At 37.7% G+C, this 21,275-nt stretch overlaps 1 protein-coding gene across 5 annotated transcripts in view; it reads right to left on the bottom strand.

The window, feature by feature from the left end:
* The window catches only part of MCPH1 (microcephalin 1), a 228,769-nt gene that overhangs the window by 182,502 nt on the left and 24,992 nt on the right, over positions 1–21,275 (bottom strand). For all 5 annotated transcript variants that reach the window (XM_032772630.2, XM_032772623.2, XM_075063715.1 and 2 more), the window contains 4 exons: positions 20,966–21,106; positions 16,639–16,734; positions 11,080–12,408; positions 3,287–3,399 (listed from right to left, as the gene is read on the bottom strand). In XM_032772630.2, coding sequence (XP_032628521.1) covers positions 3,287–3,399; positions 11,080–12,408; positions 16,639–16,734; positions 20,966–21,106 — 1,679 coding nt within the window. The remainder of the gene's footprint in view (positions 1–3,286; positions 3,400–11,079; positions 12,409–16,638; positions 16,735–20,965; positions 21,107–21,275) is intronic.

The following is a 21,275-nucleotide window of genomic DNA, read 5'->3' as shown; positions in this document are numbered from 1 at the left end:
TCCTCCACCTCCGAGCCCAAATTCAAGGCCATCCTTCACAGCAGGGATTGGTGTTCCTTGAAGTCATCGGGTGGGCTGGCCCACCCAGGCCCAGCAACTGCCTCATCTGGCAACAACTGTACAACTCGGGGAAGGGATGGGGCATTATTCTCCTCTTTTGCAGTGGGCACCAGCTCTCTCCCCCAGTGTTGGAGTCTGCTCCGCGCACCGATCCCAGTACTGTCGGTTGCTTCTCTGAAGCAGCAAGGGAGGACTGCTGCGAGAAGGGCACCAGCATTATTGGTGTGCCCCATGCATTCCAATAGGGCCACTGGATTGGCCACTGGCCTTACTGCCATGCCAGCACTGCAACAGCTGAGGTAGTTACCAGGGCCCACTGAGATTGGTGCTGCCTCAGTGAGGGGCTAAAGGCCCACTCTGACTCTGAAGAGTCCCTTCCGGTGACCAGGGTGGGGCTGTGGACACCTGAGTCTGATGGCTGACTCTCGGTGTGGGGGAGCGATGCCTTGAATAAGGCGAACAGTGCCTGTCCGAGGACCAGTGCCAGGGACATGGAGACCGGTGCCGCAAGGGTGAGCAGTCCTGTAACGGCAGGGAACAAGACCTGCATCGTGGCATCAGCTGGCAGGATGACAATCAGTGTTAGGCGTACAGATACTACTAAGGCAAAAAACTCCAACAACTGTGCACGTGGGCATGCACACACCCTAGAATGCAATGAGCATGAGCAAGCACTTGAAGAAGAATTCAACTCCTTTAGCAGGAATAAAGTATCGCTAGGGTGTGCTGTACCTCTCTGACCAGTTCTAGTATGGCCTCATTGATCAGAAGAACCACCTTACTTACAGAAGGTTCCTGCAATTGCAAGATGTCCAGGTGCCACTGCTGAGGATCCTGCACCTCCTCCAAGGGATCTGTAGGTCATTGGCAACTTTTTTTAATAGCTCCTGGTATTGGCAGTTGTCATCTAGTGGAGAAAGCAAAGGAGTGACCACATCATCCAGGGATGGTGAAAAGGCACCTGTCGGAACCTGCGACATCAGTTGCAGCTCTTCCTCCTTGTACATGGATGGAACTGGCTGGCAAGAGGAAGAGCAGCAGTATGACTCCTGAGAAGAGCCTGGATACCTGCCATAAGAGGTCTCCCCGGCCTGGACCAGAGAGGGGCCTCAGAGCCTTCTCCACTAGGTGCTTTCTTAGGTGAAGCTCCCAGGTTTTGAGTTCTGGGTGGGAAGGAGCAACAGATACTGCACTTTGCAGAGATCTACATCTCACCTAGACAGTACAGGCATCACTGATGTTCAATACTAATGGAGAAGGCACGAGGGCTGGAGACACAATTCTTGAATCTCAGTTAATACAGTAACAACCTTTTCTCATTTACTTGTGAGAAAGTATTAAAATCAATCATCATTCAAAATACTTCTTATGGGAGTCCTGATTCTAAACAAACTTTTGAAGGAAAATTAACTATAGTTTATACTGTTTCCCAGACTGTTTTTACAGGCTAAATATTAACTTGAGCAGATCACATTTCAAAATGCGTATCTGTAACTACAGTAGCAGGATCAAACACAGCCTTATACAACTGGAATTCTGCAGAACCATTCTTGGGTTCGATTAGACAGGAAGCAATAGCAATTTATGAACTTTTGAAAGCACCTTGTGAATTCGTACTGTGATGAGATTGGATTCTGCTAATACTGCTTTTATATTGCATTATGTAATATGCTTAATACTAAACCAGGGGTCGGCAACTTTTCAGAAGTGCTGTGCCGAGTCTTCATTTATTCACTGTAATTGAAGGTTTCAAGTGCCAGTAATACATTAATGTTTTTAGAAGTCTCTTTCTATAGGTCTATAATATATAACTCAACTATTGTTGTGTGTAAAGAAAATAAGGTTTCTAAAATGTTTAAGAAGCTTGATTTAAAATTAAATTAAAATTCAGAGCCCCCAGACCGGTGGCCAAGACCCGGGCAGTGGGAGTGCCACTGAAAAATCAGCTCGGGTGCCGCCTTTGGCATGTGTGCCATAAGTTGCCTACCCCTGTACTAAACAAACAAAAAGTTAAGATAAACAAGGATCCCAAAATAGAGAAGAGCAACGAGATAAAATTGGAACTATTGTATACACTTGTGGTAGTAAATAATTTACACAGACTAAAGATGAATCAGTGACAACAAATCTGATACAGAATCTCAATCATTGCTATTGTAAGTAGTCCTAACAAAGGTTCAATGGTGATATTTTCTGGGGGTGCAATACAGTGCCATATTTTTCTGGCAAACCGTGAGATGGTTCTGACTAAATTCTTCAAAATACTGGACCAGAAATCTCCAAATATAGCAACAGCCACCATTTCAGCAAGTCTGTTCTCTTTCTTTTTAAAGAGAATCTGTCTGTGAACAGTTAACAGAATCAAGTAGCACAAAGACAGGAAATGAAGTCATAATTTCAACCCAAAGCAACCATTGGTCCATCTAATCCAGCAACCTGCTACTAAGAGTGGCATTTAATTTGGAAGCTCTCTAGTAATTGCACCTACTTAATATTTCAGTGTAGAAGGAAAATAGGTCTTTTGACCAGCAGATCTCTTTGAAATTCTTTAGACAGACATCCATTGAAACCCATGAAGTAGTGTTCTATCCTACTTCAGCTGATTTATACTTCATCTCTGCATTCTCTTTGGGTGATTTTGTCTGCAAGAAACTTCAGCCATCTTTATCTTCATTCTGTCATGTGGTACATAGTGTGTAAATTTACCTTTATCAGTTATATTTGCTACTAATCAATTTTACATTTACCAAGAACAAGGTTTTTAAAAAGTGAAAAACTAGAAGGAGTAAGTGAAAGTAGTTCTACAGTTATGCTCCATCTTCAAAGTTTTACATTCAAGTCCTTCTTGAACCATAAATTGTTTAGTACTATACAGCACATAGAAGTGAAACCCACTTTGTTTAAAAGGATGCTTCTTCACAATACAACTGCTAAAAATATCACAATTAGTAGTTCTCTGATAAAGGGAAGTTTAAGGCCTGTTCCCAAGTCATATTCTAAATACACTGACAATCATATGATGTAGTTCATACATAGTCAAGCCTCACTAGAGTAGGCATGTCTAGGCCTTCCTATTCAATATTCACCCAAAATGTAAACAAAAAAATGACAGAAAATTCAATAGATCATTTTACATTGCATACTGAGGAAAGTTATCTTTTAAAGGTGTTAAAATTATATATTACACATAAAAAATGGTCTTGACATTGTGTCTGTGTAGACTGACCTTTTTGATTCTCCCAGTTTTCTTTGATTCCCCACTGGGCTTATTCTTGTTTTCATTAAAAACTTCACAAGAGCCATCGCTAGCCTCACATACTGAAATTTCATTTTCAATACCTAGAAACCAAGTGTATCAAAAGTTTAGGACCTTGCAGAGAAAGCAAGGTGCAATCTAGTTTAAAAAAAAATTCTAAAAAAAGTTTTCAGAAATCTTTTCACCCACATACCAGCAAATACGACTAAAACATTTTCAAAATACCATTGCATATTAATACTTGTGGTCTTACTTTTCTGTTTCACTCAAACTATGACAGTGCATTTACACTCCAATGTTTCTGGTTTAGCCGCACAATTTCTAGTCTCATGCACAGTGGTACAATGATACAGTACGTGGACTTTCAAAACACACAAGGCATTTTTATTTAAAAAAGTATTCAGAATTTCTTTGTATCCACACAAAGCCTAAATTTTGGGACATAAAGCACTGATGTTTGAATTTTTCCTTATATGTCAATGTTTATTAGCCTACTTAAAATGAATTGGTGGTCTCAGGCCTATTTTCAAGTCATAACCCCCTACACAATTGGCAACTTGTCATCAGGTAGAGGGCGAAATGGTCATGGAGACTAGCTACTACTCTAAATATGGCCCTCGAGAAAAGGATAAGCATGCACTGTCATTGCCTGTGCTGTATCTGTTCTGTGATTTAATAACTTTCAGTCTCCAGCGCTGTCAAAAACACTTTTGAGAAGTTAATTTGCCTGATTAAGATATATACACTTTGATCAATCTTTTGATAAACGCAGGTTTAATTACTGAAGATTTAACTAGGTCATTATTGCCAATTTAGTTTACTGGAGTCTAGTCTAGGACATTGCACAATTTTTCATTTCAAAATGTTAATGTCTTGTTAAAGAAAGTTTAGTGCACCACATATATGAAATTCAACTTCTCCCAAATAAGCTGATTTTCATTTGTTTTAGAGGATAAAGTACGAAAGTGTACTAAATCAATATTCATGATTATAACTATATTTAAAACTTGACGAAGCAAAATGAATCATATAAATGATTTTTTTAAAAAATCTTCATGAGTAAAATATAAAACTTTCAAATTCTTTATCAATGATCAAAGAACACCCAAACATTTTAAAAAATGACTTTTTAAAAGGACAAAAATATGGAAGTAATTTAAGAACAAAAAAGTGTCCTTTATCCATTATTAGTATTTAAATATTTTCATTTTTAATCTAGTTAAGTATTCTACCATTTCTTCTATTTAATGTGTGCACCTTACTCATTATTTAGATGATAAAATCAAAATAGTACATTTCACTTGGATTTAGAGTGTCACATTCTGGTTCTGATGGAACAGAAAAAAGCTGATGAGTTTTAATTCCAACACTGCAGAGTAGTATTTATATAATGAAAATTCTCACTCATTGATGAAGGCATACACCTTAATATTACATTTCAGGTAAAATCCTTTCATACGCAAGAGCTAAAATTGGGATTTAATTTAAATTAAAGTGTCCTTTTAAATGCAGAGTACCAATTACAAAGCTTTAGCATATCGGTTTGTTATATATATATTATTTGAATTAGACTTGTGCCTATGGGCCCCAATTATAGAACAGGATTCCATTAGGCAAGGCACTGTATAGAAAACTATAAAACTAGGGCTGTCGATTAGTCGCAGTTAACTCACACGATTAACTCAAAAAATTAATTGCACTGTTAAACAGAATACCAATTGAAATGTATTAAATATTTTGGATGTTTTTCTACATTTTCAAATATATTGATTTCTATATTTTCAAATATATTGATTTCTATTACAACACAGAATACAAAGTGTACTGTGCTCACTTCACATTATTTTTATTGTAAATATTTGCACTGTAAAAATGATAAACAAAATAAACAGTATTTTTCAATTCACATCATATCAGCACTGTAGTGAAATCTCTTTCTTGTGAAAGAGTAACTTATAAATCTAGATTTTTTTTTGTTACGTAACTGCACTCAAAAACAAAACAATGTAAAATTTTAGAGCCTACAAGTCCACTCAGTCCTACTTCTTGTTCAGCCACTCACTAAGACAAACAAGCTTGTTTACATTTACAGGAGATACTGCTGCCAGCTTCTTATTTACAATGTCACCTGAGAGAGAGAACAGGCGTTCGCATGGCACTTTTGTAGCCTGTGTAGCAAGGTATTTACGTGCCAGAGATGCTAAACATTCATACGCCCCTTCAAACTTCGGCCACCATTCCAGAGGACATGCTTCCATGCTGATGATGCTAGTTAAAAAAAATAGTGCATTAATTAAATTTGTGACTGAACTCCTTGGGGGAGAATTGCTCTGTTTTACCTGCATTCTGCATATATTTCATGTTATAGCAGTCTTAGGTGATGACCCAGCACATGTTGTTCATTTTAACAACACTTTCACCACAGTTTTGACAAAATGCAAAGAAGGTACCAATGTGAGATTTCTAAAGATAGCTACAGCACTCAACCCAAGGTTTAAGAATTTGAAGCGCCTTCCAAAATCTGAAAGGGATGGGATGTGGAGCATGCTTTCAGAAGTCTTAAAAGAGCAACACTTTGATGAGGAAACTACAGAACCTGAACCACCAAAAAGAAGAAAATCAACTTGCTGGTGGCATCTGATTCAGATGATGAAAATGAACATACATCGGTCTGCTCTGCTTTGCATCGTTATAGAGCAAAACCCGTCATCAGTATGGAGCATGTCCTCTGGAATGGTGGTTGAAGATTAAGGGACATATGAATCATTAGCGCATCTGGCATGTAAATATCTTGTGACACCGGCTACAACAGTGCCATGAGAACTCCTGTTCTCACTTTCAGGTGACATTGAAAACAAGAAGCGGGCAACATTATCTCCTGCAAATTGTAACCAAACTTATTTGTTTGAGCGATTGGCTGAAGTAGGACTGAGTGGACTTGTAGGCTCTAGAGTTTTACATTGTTCTATTTTTGAACGCAGTTTTTTTGTACATAATTCTACATTTGTAAGTTCAACTTTCATGATAAAGAGATTGCACTTCAGTACTTGTATTAGATGAACTGAAAAATACTCTCTCGTTTTTTACTGGGAACATATTTTTAGAAAAATAAAGTGACCACTGTACACTTTGTATTCTGTGTGGTAATACAATAGATTTGAAAATGTATAAAACATCCAAAAACATTTAAATAAATGGTATTCTATTATTAAGAGCACGATTACTCGTTATTAATTTTTTTAATTGCTTGGCAGGCTTATATAAAACATTTATTTAAAAACAGAGGATTAAAAACATTAAGAAATATAATATGTAGCTGTGTGACAGGGTATATCTATCCGGCACTGGCCCACCTGGAATTGACCACACAGTGGGCTGAAGAGGCCATGCCCCCTTGCCCCTGCTGGGCATGATCTAGCTGGAAGCAGGATATACAAGGTAGTGACTAAGGAGGAGAGTGGACGCATGCTGCAGGCTCCTGCCAGAGAACTGCTAGAGTTCCAGACTTCCGAGGCTGAAGACATGGCATCTGAGCTAGAACTCCCCTCAACCGCAGAGGATCAGAGTGACAGGAGGTCATTACCCCCAAGGGAACTGACGGAGCCAGAATCAAGGGTATGAGGCAGCCCAGGGAATACAAAGATTGAAATGGGAAACCGAGTATGAATCCAGGACTACAGGTTTCATAAGGTCCGGGTCAGGATCTGGTAGGGTAGGGTGAGCCTGGGACCCCCTATCCTGCCCCACATTTACTGCTGGGTGCAGGCACGTGTAGGGTGGACATGACTGCCCAAGGGCAGCTCCAAGGACTCTGGGCACTAGGCCACACTGCCCTGGGAGCAAGGGTGGCCCTATGGATTCTGGCCACTAGGCAAAACTGCCCTAAAGACAGAGAGCACCTTAGTGACTCTTGCCATTTGAGCCACAGCTACTCCTTTAATTGTCTGCCTCAAATCTGACACCTCGTGACAAGCTGTTACATAACCACACACACAGTTACCCGACCTTAAAGTATCTGTGTCTTTACAGAGGTGGAAAAATTAAGGTAGAGAAATTAAGGCTAGCATTTTCAAATTTGTACGTCTCAAATATCAGTAGTGCTGAACATCCAGGATGAAAGTCTGGCCCAGCTGAAATCTGTGGCAAAACTCCTATTGACTTCAAGAAAAGCCAAGCATCACCTCCTGAAGCTCCCATCCAAGTAAATGGGACTAAAGTTGCCCATTGTCACCACAAGCAAATAGCAGCCATGCAGAGATTTCAGGACTCCTGATTCTTCAGCCTTGTGCTCAATCCACAAGACTAAAGGGGTCCAGAGCAATTTACAACTTTTGCCATGTAAGAGAATGTACTGCTTCCATATTTACTATAGATCTTATTAAAAAAAAAAAAATCACTTAAGCCCCAAGTCTGTAATTCAGGAAGACTAAAAATAATATGAATGAAATCTACATTCAAGTATCATCTGAACAACTGAAGAATGTTTAATCTTTCTTAAAATCTATTAACGTTCCATTCCTTGCCTAACCTATCATTTACTGCTGGGGTTTTCAGGTAAATAGCTGTAGGAATTAAATAGATCTGGGCAAGCGTTACCATTTGTGACAAAGTTCCTCCTCTACCTTGGTGGGTCCTGCACTTATTTGGAAGATTTGCTCACCACAGTGATCTTGCCCACAGTCTGGGTCAACTCCTCCTGTGTCTGAGCAGGAGTTGGGAGGTTTGGGGGGAACCTGGGCCCGCCCTCTACTCCGGGTTCCAGCCCACAGCCCTGTGGATTGCAGCTGTCTATAGTGCCTCTTGTAACAGCTGCATGAAAGCTACAACTCCCTGGGCTACTTCTCCATAGCCTCCTCCATATACCTTCTTTATCCTCACTACAGGACCTTCCTCCTGGTGTCTGATAACGCTTGTACTCCTTAGTCCTCCAGCAGCACAGCCTCTCACTCTCAGCTCCTCACACGCCCACGACAAACTGAAGTGAGCTCCTTTTTAAACCCAGGTGCCCTGATTAGCCTGCCTTGATTGGCTGCAGGTGATCTAATCAGCCTGTCTGCCTTAATTGGTTCTAGCAGGTTCCTGATTACTCTAGTGCAGCCCCTGCTCTGGTCACTCAGGAAACAGAAAACTACTCATTCAGTGACCAGTATATCTGTCCTCTACCAGACTCCTGTACCTCCTGGCCTGGGTCTGTCACACATTCTAAACCACAGTAGGACACCAACTTATCTAATTGCTATCTCTATCAAAAAATAAGTCACCATCAGACTGATGGAAATTGTATTACCATAAAATGTATATTTTAATTAAGTTTGAACTACAAGGAAGTTTTATATAATTCGCTAACTAGCAAACCCATTAGGCTTCCCCTATCTCATGGTATATTAATGTTCACTGAAAATAGCGTATACTGCTGCATTTCCATTAACTCTTATTCACAGACGAGAAAACCACTAATTCTCTCCCTTGTGTTCAGCACAAATCTAAGACCTTGACATAAATGTCATTGATCACAAAGCACTATAAGATGTTAACCTGGTGTTTCTCAAACTGGGGTCACCGCTTGTGTAGGGAAAGCCCCTGGCGGGCCAGGCCGGTTTGTTTACCTGCCCAGTCCGCAGGTCCAGCCAACCACAGCTTCCACTGGGCGCAGTTGGCCGCTGCAGGCCAATGGGGGCTGCTGGAAGCAGCGACCAGTAAGTCCCTCGGCCTGACTGCTCACACTAGTCTTATGGTGAAAAATAACATGCGCAGGCAAAGGCAGAATTGAGGATCCATTGAAAATAAGTATCCTCTCATTGAAGTCAATGGGAATTTTGCCAATAACCAAAGGAAAGAGAAATATTTGGGGTCAAATCTTTCTCTCTAAGTTTCAAACTCTAGCACAAGTGTATCAGAGGGGGAAAAAATTTTTTTTTCAAGGGACAAATCTTTTATGTAGAAAGCAGAACAGTTCTGTCACTATGGATATTGGATTACTCTTTGTCTACATGTTTCAGGAGAAAGGTCAAAGGTTTATTAGAGATTTTTTTCAGCATTTTAAAAAACAGCAGTTTCCTCTCTGCTGGATCTAATCAATAACACTTTCAAACAATTACCTGGAACATAGGAACAAAAATAAAACCTATTAAACAATTTCGACTATTTCAACGTAAACAGCAACAAATAAATTCTCTTGCATTAGAAGGGAATTCACAATCAATCCAAAATAAAAATGAAGGCTTTATTTACAAAACATCAATATTTAATAAGCACACTGATTCACAGTCTGTTACAATTCTCCACATTAACTAATCTAAAAGTTTAAGTGGGACTTGTGTTTCACATAATTTTATATCTAAACAAATTCAAATCTTATACTTTTCATTATTCCTCCTTCTCTTTCAAATGATTTTAAACAACGGCTCCCCAGACTCAGGCTCTATTTGATCCTGCAGTGAAATCACAAGGCTGACCTTGTGACATCAGAAGCACCGCCAAAGAAAACAGTGACAATGGTAAATGCCAGATAACATCATTAGATCAACCAGAACTGGAGTAATGAAAGTTCTTAACCAAAAAACAGATTTTCAAAAAGCAGCAGGAGACAGAAAATGTAAAGGCTCAGTAAACTGATTACATTTTCAAGTTTGCCAAAGTATGAAAGTTCCTCTTTGAGGGAATTAAAGCAGAGAGTCCCCAAAGAGATGCTCATTCTTGGATTTGGAGCTATAATTTCTAAGTTAAAATTCAACTAATATCAAAGCAATTGATATAGCTATCTAAGTTTAAAACCACACAAATGGAAAAAGCACCTTTGAGGTCCTTATGCTTATCTTGTAAAAAGAACAAAGGAAAGATGTTAATTTTATGACCATTTTCTAAGCTTGAGTATATGGCACAAAACATATAGATCTCCATAATCACTTAGGTTTAAGCTTGAGACAAAAGCTATTTTTTTAAGCTACACAACTGTGGGATACTCCAGACCTTAAAATATTGGTACTTATTTTATTAATTGAGCCAAACCAGTAGCCTGAAGTGTAGTGATACCATACCTACAGCTATATTTAAGGTTCTCTGTCAACTTAGGGTTTTTTTCATAATTCATAATCAGCTATGTTTGCTGTGCACTAAAACTTTGCATGAAGTTTTTAATAATAAAATGTAGACATTTTAGCACACTTTTGTAAAAGTCTAACTAAATTTACAAACTGAAATTAACCTTATATGAAAAAGGTTTTTCCCATATTCAAAAGTCAAAAATATCAAATTTTAAAAATAGCATATCCACGACAGTAATTTTTTTCAGGGAAGTTCCTTTGGTATCATATCATACTAGTATATTCTAATACCAAAATGATTCTAGCAATTTTTAAACCTGCTTAAATGATTATCCAGTAATAATAATATCTAATGACTGTTAAAAATTAAGCCTGCAACATACTGAAAAATAAATTCTAAGTTGAAATTGGCATTCCATCCATATCTCTTGGACTCACTCCTTCACCTCCATCCATACCAATGACAACGCAAGTTTTCAACTTATATTTTTATGGGCATCTCCCTCTGCTAATTTTTAACTGCAATTTTACGTAAAGGTGGTTTTTCCACTGGTGGATTAAAAGGAATATAAACACTCCAAATTAAGAACCATACAATATGGACAATTTGTAAAATCACAGTACAATTAACCATGATAATATTGTTTCTTAGGATACACAAGAAAAATGGCACAGGGTATTTATAGCGTGCCAAATACCAGGAAAAAGAAGTTCACATACTTGGACTGCATTTTCTGAGCAGGATTTCCTTTTCTCCTGTTGATTTTTCTGTATTTGTAGAGTCTGGAAAAGTAAGTGGGTGTTCTTTTGGCTTCACTGCACCCATTTTGTCACTTTTTAAAGAATCTGGTGCCATCAATACAGTATTTTCTTCTGGCAGTCTAGTTTTTGAAAGACATGGTTTTCCTTCAACATGGCAGTCCATTTTAGAATTTAGTTGCACAAGCATTTTTAATGAATCATGATGCTGCATCTTTGAATTTTCACTTGAATGGACCAACTTACCAGTAGCTTGAGGGCAGCTATTCATGCTTGTTCTGCAGGATATTTTCTGAATATTTTGATGCAGTTTATTCAGAGGGCTAGAACCCAGGGCTTCTACAGTCTCAGTGTTTCCTCCACCTGACATGCAGTTTAAGGTCACACTTATTGTACTTTCTGAACATTCAGTTAGCTTGTAGTCACTCTCTGTTGAAACATCACTTGTCTTAACATTTCCTTTCCTTTTTTTGATAAGAGCAGTGCACTGTTTATCTGACCCTTCAAACAATCTATCTTGTTTACGGCTTAAGAAGTCTCTTTTGCAACTCACTTCAGGAGCACTTGGCGATTTCTGCTGAACTTGCAAAGGAAAGTGTCTTACTTGCATTTCACTTTTCTTCAAATTAGAAGGTGAAAAAAAGTCGTCATATGAAGCTTCCTCTATGTCCGATGACTTGTTACGAGTGGTCATTGCCAGAAGAAACTCATTTTCAGACCCTACCTTACATGACGAGGTGGTCAATTTCATATTATATTTTTCTCTTTTTGGTTTCCCCCTTATTTTGTATCTGACACTACAATCCCTTGTGTCAACAGGAATATTTATGTCAACCAAATGCATATTAATAGAATCTTCACTGCTCACTAATGAATCAGACTGATTACCTGTGTTAACTGCAGCAGCTTCCAACTGGACCATTTTCTGGGAATGAGTGATGTGACTCAAGCCTTTTTCTTGGAGAAAAGAACTTTTGGCTGATACCGACGCAGGAGTCAGAGTATCTTTACCACTTTGATTTAGGTTAGGGGAGACTTCAGATTTTCTCTTTTTAGCAAATAGATCACCTTCTAGAGGGCATTGCAAAACTATTTTTTTGTTTAAATGTTTTCTGTTAGATGATTTTGGAGTTAAGCTCGCTTGATCACTGCTGGAAAACAGAGAATACTCTGATGCAGGTGTTGAAACAGAAATATCACTTTCAGCTGATGCTGGTTTCTGATTTTTGTATTTACAGTTTCCCCAAATGTCATCAAAACTCCAGTTAAAAGATTCACTGATGTGCTCTTCTGCAAGACATTAAGAACAGTAGTATAAACATTTTAACAAAATGGAATAGTACAAAAGTTAAGTTAGTGAAGTATGTGGGAAGTTACTGAAATAATTGTCCAAGGATTTAGACACTTAACATTCACACGGCTAAGATTTTCACTGAAATATTGAAAATATGTATTTCTATACTTTGTCTCTTAAACTATTCACTTTATAAAGTGTTTGGTGGAAGAATGTGATAATTTTAAAAGAATCTTTTCAGAACTCAAGCAACCCAGGGCTCAGATACAGACTAGAAGAATGTTTGATTATTCTAGAACAGCTCTGAGAAAACTGGCATGATTTCCTTTCAGAAATCCATGTTGACTTTTTCCCGACATATCATGTTCATCTGTGTCTGGAAATTATGCTATTTACTATATAGATTCAACCAGTTTGCATGGTAATAAAGTTATGCTTACAGGGCTGTAATTGCCTATAAGGCTGTCAAATTCATGGCAGTTAACTAAAGTGATTAACTCAAAACAAACTAACTCGATTAAAAAATTAATCATGATTAATCACAGTTTTAATCACAAATTTAAATTGGTATTTTATTATTGTTTATTACAAATAGTTTTGGATTTTTTTCTAAATTTTCAAATATATTTATTTCAGTTACAACACAGAACACAGTGTATGTACAGTGCTTACTTTATATTATTTTTTATTATAAATATTTGCACTGTAAAAAACAAAAATAGTATTTTTCAATTCACCTCATACAAGTACTATAACGCAATCTCAAAACCACAACGTCAAACTTTAGAATCTGCAGTCCTACCTCATGTTCAGTCAATTGCTAAGACAAACAAGTTTGTTTACATTTAAGGGAGATAATGCTGCCTGCTTCTTATTTACAGTGTCACCTGAAAGTGAGATCAGGTGTTCACATGGCATTTTTGTAACCAGCATTGCAAGGTATTTATGTGCAGATTATGTAAGTACTTGTCTTAATGTGGCCTTTCGTCTTCTGGCCACCATTGAGTATAATGGAATGATGCCTCCTGTGAATGAGCCACTCAAAAATTAAAATAATGTCATAGTGCATTGCCCTCTCAGATTCTTTGTGAAGCCTTAGAGGTTTCAGAAAAATGAGATACTAGCATATGGAATCCTCTAAGCTTAATTTACTCCGCTTAGATCTGTTGAGCACTGCCACCACCAAAAAATAGTGTTTTGGACATCGGCACTCTGTACACCTCCCCTCAACCTTCCCTGGGGACCCGCAAGAACCCAAATCCCTTGTCTTTAAACAAGGAAGAAATAATAACCATTCCCCTTTTTTCCCCCTCCCAGCTTTTCCCTCCCTGAGCTATACCTAGAGACTACTGATCCAAATCTTTAGTCACACACAGAGAAGCACTTCCCTTCCTCTTCCAAAGAGGCAAACCAGATTCAAGCAAACAGAGAGAGATTCTACTCTCGCCCCTCCATCTCCTCCACCGTTCCTGTGATTATTCCCAATCCCCTGGGAAAAACAAGGGAAACAAGAAATAAAAGAATATCGCGATTGATATAGATCTCCTCTCTACGTGTTCTTCTTAATACACACAGTAGCAGAACTACTATTGTTAATTGTATAGTAGAGAATGGTGACATACTCAGAATGCTCAAAAATCTCTGAAGATAAGACAGTATAAAACAAATAATGAATATATACAAAATATATAGACTAAGATGATAATCATCAGATAAGTAATGACAGTAATAAGCAACAATATTATATATAGAAATCAGAGCATAGTATCCACACGCGATAAATTTATAGATGTCCATAGACAAGTCATCAAGAGAAAATCAAAATAAACCACTAATGCTACACATCAATAATACACAAGATCGCATCTAACTATAGGATGACAGACGAAGATTCTCACTAATATAACTCACTCTACCACATGATAATATCATATGAGAGTGTAATACCGATATTCCACTACAGAGCATATGATAGCGATCTCGTTGGTGTCTATATTACTATCGCTCAGCTATACAATCTTGTGCTTGAATCTCTCCCGTATGAAACTTTAGAGAAGGTGTCATCGATATTAGTAATGTCTGTACTCTCGTGCGGACCACCTCTAGATAGGCAACATGTGCAAGAGATTCATCATCATGCTTTCGGTAGAAAGAACACACACAAGAAGCTTCATAGATCACATATCTACTTTGCTTCCGACATGAATATGTCGGTAGCTTCGTTAGGTTGCTTTTCAGTGCCCTGCTCTAGATTGCATAACCCATAATTAGACAAGCCGTCCCTAGTACAGCCCATGTGTATATCCCCCCACTATACACGAAGATCTACCATTTGTCTTATGACGCAAAGATGGTTAATTAAAATTTGCTAGAGGCAGAACTAACACTCTGGAGTACCAGAATTGATTGATAGTCTTCTCTCACATTCCTCGAGGCTCCACAGTTTTACTCGCATTCTGCCATACATTTTGTGGTATGGCAGTCTTGGATGACAACCAACAATATGTTATTCAATTTAAGAACCTTTTCACTGCAGATTTGACAAGACACAAAGAAGGTACCAATATGAGATTTCTAAATATAGCTATAGCGCTCGATCCAACGTTTAAGACTCTGAAGTGCCTTCCAAAATCTGAGAAGAACAAGGTGTGGAACATGCTGTCAGAAGTCTTAAAAGAGCAACACTCCGATTTGGAAACTACAGAACCGGAACCACCAAAAAAGAAAATCAACCTTCTGCTGGTGGCATCTGACTCAGATGATGAAAATGAATCTGCGTCAGTATACACTGCGTTGGACAGTTATCAAGCCGAACCAGTCATCAGCATGGAGGCATGTCCTCAGGAATGGCGACCAAAGCACGAAGGCGCATATGAATGTTTAGCATATCTGGCACATGAATATCTTGCAATGCTGGTTACAAAAATGTCATGTGAACACCTGATCTCACTTTGAGGTGACACTGTAAATAAGAAGCAAGCAGCATTATGTAACCACATTTGTTCATCTGAACAAGAAGTAGGACTGAGTGGATTTGTAGGCTCTAAAGTCGTACATTGTTTTGTTTTTGAGTGCAGTTATGTAATATAAAAAAAAAATCTACAGATTTAAGTTGCACTTTCCTGTAAAGAGATTGCACCAGAGTACTTGTATTAGGTGAACTAAAAATCTTATTTCTTTTGTTTCTTTTTTACAGTGCAAATATTTGTAATAAAAAATAATAATTTAGAGTGAGCACTGTATACTTTGTATTGTGTTTTGATTTGAAAATGTAGAAAACATCCAAAAATATTTAAAACAATAGAATATCATTTAACAGCACGATTAAAACGGCAATTAATCACAATTAATTTTTTTAATAGCTTAAGAGCCTTAATTGAAAAGCTGGCCTCTAGAGCCTTTTAAAAAAAAAAAGAAAAGAAAATCAGCGTTACATTAGCTATCCTCCAGTCATCTGGTACAGAGGCTGATTTAAACGATAGTTACATACCACAGTTACTAGCTCTGCAATTTCTTCTTTGAATTCCTTCAGAACTTTTGGGCCTGGTGATTTATTACTGTTTAATTTATCAGCTTGTTCCAAAACCACACCTATTGACACCTAAATCTGGAACAGTTCCTCAGATTTGTCACCTAAAAAGAATGTCTCTGAAGTGGGAATCTTCCTCACATCCTCTGAGTGAAGACTAATACAAAGGATTCATTTAGTTTCTCCAAAGGCCTTGTCTTTGAGTTCTCTTTTTGTATTTAATTCTCATTTTGCTTCCAGTATCAGAATGTTTGAACTACACACACAAAAGTTTATATAGCACTACTAAAAGAAAAGAGAACCAATAGTGAACAAAGATAGCAAGCCACAAGAACAAGGATAGGCATTTACCTTATGTAGTTTCTCATGCTCTTTCATTACAGTTCTTACATTTTACATGCTTTTCAAATCAAGGGGAGAACTTTTTGCTTATTTTTACCACTTGTATTCAAATACAAGCATGTTTTCCTAAATCTCGTAAGGATATTTATCCTTGCAACACATTAAGGATTGTGAAGCTCTCTGAGATATGCTAATAAAAAAAGTGCTATATAAGAGAGGTTGTCTCATTGAAGTCAAAATCTGAGTATGTCACACTACACGATAATACAAACTATCTAGAATATACTAGAATGTACTCAGCACATTTATAATTTTAAAAAATATATTTCACAGAACTTAAAGTTACATTATTTACCTGGCAGCAATGCACTTGCAGAACCAGTGACACCAAGAGGCTCTCCATATCCAGACTGTGTTGAATTAATTGTAGATATCTGAGACATTTGCGAAGCTAAAAAATAATTTAATAGTTTATTACACTTTTTCCCCGATGAAAGTTTCAAATTTAAAATGCTCGTCTATGCTAAGAAACAAATCCAAGAAGTCATTAACATAGTTACTGTGAGGCAAAACACGCACATACAAAATTATAAGCAAACAGGCCTGTGATATATTTGCAACCAATACCACTTTGATATATTGAATCTTCGTAAGTCAAGAAAACTAAAATGCTTCAACCTGGCTATCTCAGTTCCTCCCTAAGTAACTTAGATACTTTTAAAGATTTCACCTTTAGGCATCTAAGTATGGGTTCAGAAGCCTAACTTTAGGCTCCAATACTGAAAATTTTGGCCTGTGTGTATAAACAAGTTCACAAGTGCTTTGTTAAAGTATTGAAAGTTTAAATAGCTTTTTATTGTTAACAGTGAAGGGATCTTAGTGTGAAGTGAAAAGAGAAAATTATGCCACTAAGAGAAAATACAATTTTAGCCCTTGACACTGCAAACACTTGTGCATCTACTAAAATTTCAAGCACTTGAATGCTCCCATTAAAATCAGTGGGACTATTTATGTAAGTAAAGTTATGTACGTGCTTAAATGTTCACAGGATCAAGGCCTTAATCTTCATTGTTTTGAATTCTGCAGATAGTTCTGTAAATTCAAATTCCAGTAGTGGTATTTGCAAATAGTGTTTATCCTTCAGTTCACTGTAAATTTTAATATTACAAATAGCACAAACTTGCACAGCTTAATAGAGCCACAACCCAATTTAAACCTGTTTCTTTAAAAAATATTTAAATTGATTATTTAAAATCGGACCACCCAGTGCTACGTTGTATAGTAAATTAGTAACATTTAGATTGCTTATTACTTTTATTTATCACGAGCGCTCACTTTTATAGTGATCTGACATTAAGTGTATGAATAGAAATTAAAAAAGGAAAAAGCTGGTTTAGCTGGTCCAATTTTGTGGAATTTTTGTTCAAAACTAGAGGACCATGCTATTACAAAAATCAATATTTTAACATTGAATTTGCTTCAAACAAATTTATTCCCATAAAAACAAATATTTCAAAACAAAAACAAATACTTCAAAATAGTATGTTTCTGGTATGAAAATATATATTTTTAAATCTAAAAACAAATCAACATTTGAGTCAAGAAATGTGATTAAATAAGATTTCACTCTCAAAGTGTTACTTGCATAATTCTACTGTGCATATCAGCAGAACCACTGCAATTTATGTTATCCGACAATCACTGATTTCAGTTATAATATGAAATGTCGGACAGTATTTAAATAGACATATTAGGGAATATTAAAGTAATAGCAGTAGTGAGTGGGAAGAATCTTTAAGAATTTCGAGTATTTCTGTGGTTAGTGGGAATGTTTTTAGTAGCAGGAACAAAAATGTTAAAATTTACCACGTTGCTCCTCATGACTGGAGTGTGACAGAGTAGTATGTGGCTGGTTATTATGAAGTATTATGAGCACCACAGAATCATAGAAATGTAGGTCTGGAAGGGACCTTGAGAAGTTAAAGTCCACCCCCCCCGCCCCCCTTCACTGTGGCAGGACTAAGTAAACCTAGGCTATCCCTGATAGATGTTTGTCCAACCTGTTTTTAAGAACCTCAAATGATGGGGATTCCACAATCTCCCCTGGAAGACTAATCCAGTGCTTAACTGCCCATATAGTTAGAAAGCTTTTCCTAATATCTAACCTAAACCTCTAGAGCTGAAGATTAAATCTATTACATCTTGTCCTACTTTCAGTGGACATGAAGACCTTTTGATCACTGTCCTCTTTATAGAAGCCCTTAATTTATCAGGTTCCTCCTTAGTCTTCTTTTCTCAAGACTAAACATGCTCAGTTTTTGTTTTTAAACCTTTCCTCATAGGTCAGGTTTTCAAAAAGCTCCATGTTGTATTAGGACATCCATTTGGTATTACTTGCTGAACACATGACTAATCCTGTCCAAGACCAGGCTATTATGAGATATTCCAATCAGCTGCTCAGAAAGGTGTGTCACATCACATTGGAGAATAATCTGAGGCGTACCCAAGCCAAAAAAAATCTCAGGCCACTAAATGGTTGTCTTTCAACTACCAGTTCTCCATGGAACAATGGATTCTCTACACAGGAACCCAAAGAAAGAACTTGGCATTGGCCACTGTCGGTAGACAGAATACTGGGCTGCACAGACCTTTGGTCTGACCCAGTATGGCCATTCTTATGTACAAGGCAAAGAGGGAAAGACTATTTAAGAAGGGTTTCTGTTTGAAATAGATCATTCATCTCCACATGCAAAAAGTAATGGCCAGGCAGGAGGGACTCTGCCTAGCCTGATATGTCAATAAGACCCTACACTTTCAGACGGGTTCAGATTAGACTAGGGGGAGAACTTGTGCATCTCAGATATTCTGTCATTTTGCAAAAATCCATAACCCTAGTGCTTTTTCAGAGTAAAGTGATGGTGGTTAAAAAACGTTCACTGCTAAGCCTGTGTTCCTTGCCTTTCTGCCACATTCACCCTGAAAGCTGTGGCTTACAATTAAACTCTAAGACAAACTCTGTAGGAACATCTGCAAGCAAGTAGGAGCTCAGGAGGCTGGAGTCACTGGTTCCAGTGTTTTGGTAGTCAGACTGTGGAGTCCCAAGGAAGGGCTCAAACAAGGTCTCAGCCTAGGAGTGTATCTTAGAGCCCAAAACTAGAAACAGATTAGACTCAACCCAGAACCAGGTGGCTTAAAAAACAAACAAACATGGGACCCAGCATTTGGGTCCACTTACAACAGACTGGTGACTGTCTAGAAAGGGACTGGACCAGGGAACACGTAGCAACAGGAGTGCAGAATATAATTCTTTAAATGGATGGAGCAACAAAGTTCTGGTGGTGAACTATAGGCAGATATTAGTACTAATATATCTGCAGATCCTAAATGACGTACTCTGAAGACAGAAGGCAAAGGAAAAAAGCTCAATTTTTTACCTGTTTTCAGCCCCCAAAATAAGAAGAGTCCAGGAGCTTGACCATGGGATATTTTCTGAAACTGGACTATTAGTCTATGTCCCATATTTAAACCACTACAGTGGCACAGTGACAGCATTTACACTATACCACGTAGCGCTTAGTTATAGATACTCACTACAGTGATGGGAGGGAATCTACCCCTCCCACCAGCCCCGAGAGGTGATTGCTAAGTCAACAGAAGAATTCTTCCGTTGACCTAGTGCTGTCTACACTGGGGGTTAGGTTAGCGATGTAGCTGAGTCGATCTAACCTTCTAGTGCAGACCTGGCCGTAGGACTGTGAGCATTATATCACTACTCTTCACCGTGCTTAGATCCATGCTGCCATCCAGAGTTAACTATGCTGCCATCCAGAGTTAACTATGCTGCCTGTGTAATTTTTAGCTCTAGCAAAAGAGGGTGCAGGGAATGCCAGAGAGCAATGGCCCTGATATTTATGGGTTCCACCAGTTGTTCACATCAGATTTCACTGAATAAAGGGTAAAAGAAATTGAGGTTCATGGGGGGGAAATATACTTCAATTCTATTTTATGATCATCATCTTACCCAAAGTTCTTTTTAAAAAAATGCAAGCTACTCTAGAAACTATGAACTAGGATGACTTCTTCATCTACCACTGAACTACTAATTCTGGGTTGAAATGGAGCATAAAGCAATAATCAACAGTTTAGATTACAAGGAATATTTTAAACAATTTTAACTGCAGGGAGAAAGTAATTAAGTTGATATTTCACCAGCACCTCAACTTTTGCAAGAGGTGCCAAAGGTTCTTTAAAGACTAGAAGCAGTCAAGACTTTGGTTTTACATATTCTCTGACAGACAACATCTCCCAACACTATGCTACGTCACTAGTTCAATGCTCAGAGGGCAGAGCCCTCATTCTAATGGATTACTAGCACCTATGGGTTCCTTGGAAATCCCTAATCCAAGCAATGACTTAACCCTGCTTGACTTGAATGATTTGAACATAAAAGTCACATGACTAAGGGTAGTTGGACCAAGAGTCCGTAATTTGGTTTAAATATTTATATATTTTTAATCATGTATTTTCAGGGTAAGCAGATGTTTCACAGCAACATAATTTATCAATTCAAAAGAAAATTACGCAGTCCTGGAACGTGTGCAAGGCTAGCATCAACATAATTCAGAGAGAAAGATGGCAACCATTTACGCTTTTTAATAATTTCATAAGGCTTAACTCCTTACCAGAAGGGGAAAGATTTTCCCTTTTCTCCTTCATGTCCTTTATTCTCTTTTCCATTGCACTGCACTGATCTTTTATCTTATTTGTAGGGCTATATGCAAGTGAACCATCATCCTCAAATAATAAAACAGGTATATCGGTTTCTAAAAAAGTAATTGTAATTTGTAGTTAATATGAGACTTCCATATTTGAACAGAGCATGAATTTTTAAAGTACAAAGTTGTATTTTTCAATTCTGTTACTTTAAAACTACATTTCTACAATGCTGTCAGTACCATAAGTTTAATAATGCTGAATTCCAAATAATTCCTT

The sequence above is a fragment of the Chelonoidis abingdonii genome, chromosome 3 (assembly GCF_003597395.2).
Source record: "Chelonoidis abingdonii isolate Lonesome George chromosome 3, CheloAbing_2.0, whole genome shotgun sequence".
Taxonomy (NCBI): Eukaryota; Metazoa; Chordata; order Testudines; family Testudinidae; genus Chelonoidis; species Chelonoidis abingdonii.
Note: the sequence above shows the minus strand (reverse complement) of the source record. Positions and strands in the feature narration are given on the sequence as shown.